Below are 4345 nucleotides of genomic sequence, written 5' to 3' on the forward strand. Positions count from 1 at the left end.
GTATTTATGTAACCTTCAATCATTATATATCATTAACTTTTTGTTACAACGAGGTTCACAACAAACATCAGTACAAAATAAGCTATCTGAAAACAAAAATATTTCTAACTGATTACAACAATCAAATTGATGTCATCTCGACCGAACATCATTTCCCTAGCATCCTTATCGGTCTTCATTCGCACCCAACCAAAGATACTGTCAAGTCTCTCAATACTTCTAATTTTTCCCCTTCTGGTATTTTCCCATTTAACCAACGAACCAGCTCCCTCTTCAGTTGATCGAACGTAGTGATGTTCCAGAACAGCATCAGCATCTGAGGCTTGCCTCTCGCATAAATCACATTTCCGTATCGGCGACGAACACCAAACATGATTGCCAAATGATTAAATGAGATGTGGAACAATGATTCACACAACACATCTATTTATAACAAAAAAATTGCATTTTACACTGAGGCGCCAATTCCTATCAACTTATATACAGGGGCGCCAATCTAATTGATTAGGGCATCTGCTATAGCCAATCCAATTGGCGTCTGCATTCAATTTTTAAGAGGAGTCGCCAATTGAATTGACGTCTCCTCCTCAAAGTGGGGTAGTTTAGATTTTTTTTTGAAACCAGAGGTAATTTGGGAATTTCCTTAAAAAAGTGGGTTATTTTTATAAAAAATTCTTATCTTTAAATTTATATAAAATATTATGAAAAAGATGATTACTATATAATTTAATTAAGGTATAAATTGGTAGAAAAAGAAAAAGGGAGAGGAAGAGATAGCCATAGAAAAACAATAACTATAATAAGAGTATATATATAAATACCCAATTCCTTCTTTTTCTCTTCTTCTTACATTTTCCACATCTTCTTCTCCTCTTTCCCCTTTGCAGGAACCAAATCTTCTTCCAATGGCCGATCAGCTCACCGACGAACAGATCTCCGAGTTCAAGGAAGCTTTCAGTCTATTCGACAAGGATGGCGATGGTACCGTTTCTCAGATCCATTCTTTTTTTAACTTTTTTTTCTTAGATCTGAATTTTACTTTTAGCGTTGTTAGGGTTTTCAATTTTTATGATACTTATCGATTCAATTTTCATACGAATTGGAACGTTTTTAGGTCTGTTTCAAGGTTCTTTCTGGTTTGACTTGGATTTTTTGTTTTGATTCACATTTTTTGTAAAGCTTTGTTTTATTTACCGTTTTGCCCTTCTGTTAAACTAGGTTTGATTTGATCCTTCATGTGTTTGTGTGTGGATTGATTGTTTGATGTATTGGGGATGAGTATGTTTGTTTCAATTGTGAGATGAGATTTGATTTGATTTAGCGATTAGAATTGTTTGTGCAGAAATGGAATTTACTATTGCATGATTAGATTTGTGAATTTGTGAATTTTTGAATAGCTTAATATTGGATTTACTTCCTTTGTCTTTGTGTTGTGCTTTTTTGTGAATGATCTGATTTGAAAATGACTCAACAACTACATGTTTGTAATGGCGTTTTTGCTTTTACCTTTTTAGTATTCCATTAATGGCTGTGTTAAACTGATCTTATTGATTACCTATTTGGTTATAATTTGTTTATATTAGATAGAGATTCTTCCATGATTTCTAAACTGGTTCATGCTATTTATTCGTGGAGTTGGATCACTTGTTTGTGTTTTAACTATTTGTTTAAAATGCTACAGGTTGCATCACTACCAAGGAGCTCGGGACTGTTATGCGATCACTTGGCCAGAACCCAACTGAGGCCGAGTTGCAGGACATGATAAACGAGGTTGATGCTGATGGAAACGGTACCATTGATTTCCCTGAATTCCTCAACCTGATGGCCCGTAAGATGAAGGATACTGATTCCGAGGAAGAGCTTAAGGAAGCTTTCCGTGTGTTCGACAAGGATCAGAATGGTTTCATCTCTGCAGCTGAGCTTCGTCATGTTATGACAAATCTCGGTGAGAAGCTGACTGATGAAGAGGTCGACGAGATGATCCGCGAAGCTGATGTTGATGGTGATGGTCAGATCAACTACGAGGAGTTTGTCAAAGTCATGATGGCTAAGTGAAAGGATCAAACAAAACGATAACCAAAATTTGAAAAAGCATATGAACAGAAAAGGGACAAAGCTAATGAGTTTTGATGAGGATTATTATTACTATTCTATTTTTCATTAGGACATGTTTTGTTTGGGTTATTAGTTTTTTGTTGGTTGGTTTGTTTGCTTTAATTATTGCCACTTGTCATTATTAGTATTCTACTTGTTTGGTTTGTCCCTTTGTTTAAGTAGTTTGAATTAGTTGTGTTTTACCATGCATCTGTACTTCTATTTTTATCTTTTTTTTTGGATTATTATTCATGAACATGGAACAATTGTTTGCAATTTGTGCTTTTACATGTTCACTACATGATTGTTTCTGGGGTTTCTCATGAATCACTAAATATGAATGATGGTACAAAATATGCATTTAATTTAAAATGGACCAAAACACAATAAAAACAAAACAAGTAGAATCTCATAATATTATGTGCATTTTGTTTAAATAGTAAATAATTATACAATTATCATAGAATGTATTCTATTATGATATAGAATGATGTTGTTCTCTTTTAGTTATATGCTATTAATTTAATATAGAATGAAATTTTACAGTGTCAAAATTTGAAATATCATGCATACAACAATATATAATTATAAATTTCACAAAAAAAAAAAAAAAATAGTTTTCTTTGGGATTTGGCCCTTTTTAATAGGCATGACCACTTGCGTTTTAGGTTGAAAATGAAATTTAAATGTGAGTAAGATAAAATTGTTCGTAATTGTAATTTTAAAGGTATAATAGACTTGCGTTTTAGGTTGTTTGTGGGATAAGTAAAATTGAGGTTGTAACATAATGCAGTTTGCTTTTGTTTAATTCGGTTTGCAAAATACAACAAATCAAACTGAACCATGCGATTTTATTAAAAAATGACTCACACATTTGAACTAATGCGATTTTTTACAATTTTTGATTTGCGATTTTATTTGGTTAGTTCGGTTTTAAACACCTCTAAATCGAGTAATAAAAACACTAGTACTTACCCCGAATTCATTTATGAGTTCGTCAATTTATTTTATCATATATTTTATTATTTAGTTTTGATAATTTAGATTATATGTGATTAATATTTTAATATTTATATTTATTATTTAAAATATTTGAAATATATAATTTTAAAATTGTTTAAATTTACTATATAATTTAATTTTAGAAAAAATAAATATTTTTATTAAAATTAATTAATTTCATTAAATAGATAATGAATGATTGGGAATATCAAACTCAATCTGAATTATTTGCGATGAGTTTGAATTTTAATTATCTATTTTTGTTGGAGTCTAAGATGTAAAACATATATTATTTAAGGATTTTATTTGGGTTTAAAACTATATCGAACCCGTTCCACTGTCATACCTGCTCTTATATTAAAAAAAAGAAAATTCAACAAATTCTTTTAAAATCTCAAATGACCAATTAGTTTTTTTAGAAAAATTGAATTCAAAGTCGAATACTATAGTATCCAGCATAACAATTTCTACCTTTTATTTTACTCTACAGTTAATTTCCTCCTATAAATCAACCTTTCAGGTGATCTCAAATTAATTAATTCTTACTTTTAGAGCCGGTAATATTGTCTATCTCAAAAGAAATTAAACACCATTTCAAAGACATTAAATGATTAATTACACATACGTTCTCCTCTGATATATAACTTAGATGATTATTTTCCATCTCTTATACACTTAATATTAGAAAAAGTTACACTTTTTCCGTCGACTGTAATTATAAATTACATTTTTTATTCTTGAAAGTTTTTTTTTAAAGTTATATCTCCTAAGATTTTTGAAATAGAAAAAATTTAGATACAAAAAAAAGTATGATTTTTACATAAAAATATGACAAATATATATTTTTATTGAAAAAATATATTTTCTTCCCGCGGCCTTATGATCTACCTTTCATTCTTCTCATTAACACTTTAAGTATATTTTAATATAATCAATATTTAGAGCTTATTTTATTTATATATTAACATTCAGTTTTAAATCTTACTCTAGGCTCTTATTTATAAATAAGAAAAAATTAATTTTTTTAATTCATTAAATAGATAATATATATGATCTATATATTGTTCAAATAAATTAATTATTTAATAAATTTAAAAAATATCTTTTTATAGATAAAATCAAAGAGAGTATTATAAATTATAAAACAATTATTTTTGACAAATTCCTATAAAAAAACTACTTAAGTTAAACTTTATATTTTTAAAATTATAATTTATAATAAAATACAGTTTACCATCACTGATATTAA

General features: G+C 28.7%; 1 protein-coding gene across 1 annotated transcript; it reads left to right on the top strand.

The window, feature by feature from the left end:
- The first annotated feature begins 755 nt into the window (after positions 1-755).
- LOC127117900 (calmodulin) lies at positions 756-2297 on the top strand. Its single transcript, XM_051048027.1, has 2 exons — positions 756-981; positions 1682-2297. The coding sequence occupies exons 1-2, from the start codon at positions 906-908 to the stop codon at positions 2053-2055; spliced, it is 450 nt and encodes a 149-aa protein (XP_050903984.1). The 5' UTR covers positions 756-905; the 3' UTR covers positions 2056-2297.
- The last annotated feature ends 2048 nt before the right edge of the window (positions 2298-4345 follow it).

This window comes from Lathyrus oleraceus, chromosome 2 (genome assembly GCF_024323335.1).
Source record: "Lathyrus oleraceus cultivar Zhongwan6 chromosome 2, CAAS_Psat_ZW6_1.0, whole genome shotgun sequence".
Lineage (NCBI taxonomy): Eukaryota > Viridiplantae > Streptophyta > Magnoliopsida > Fabales > Fabaceae > Lathyrus > Lathyrus oleraceus.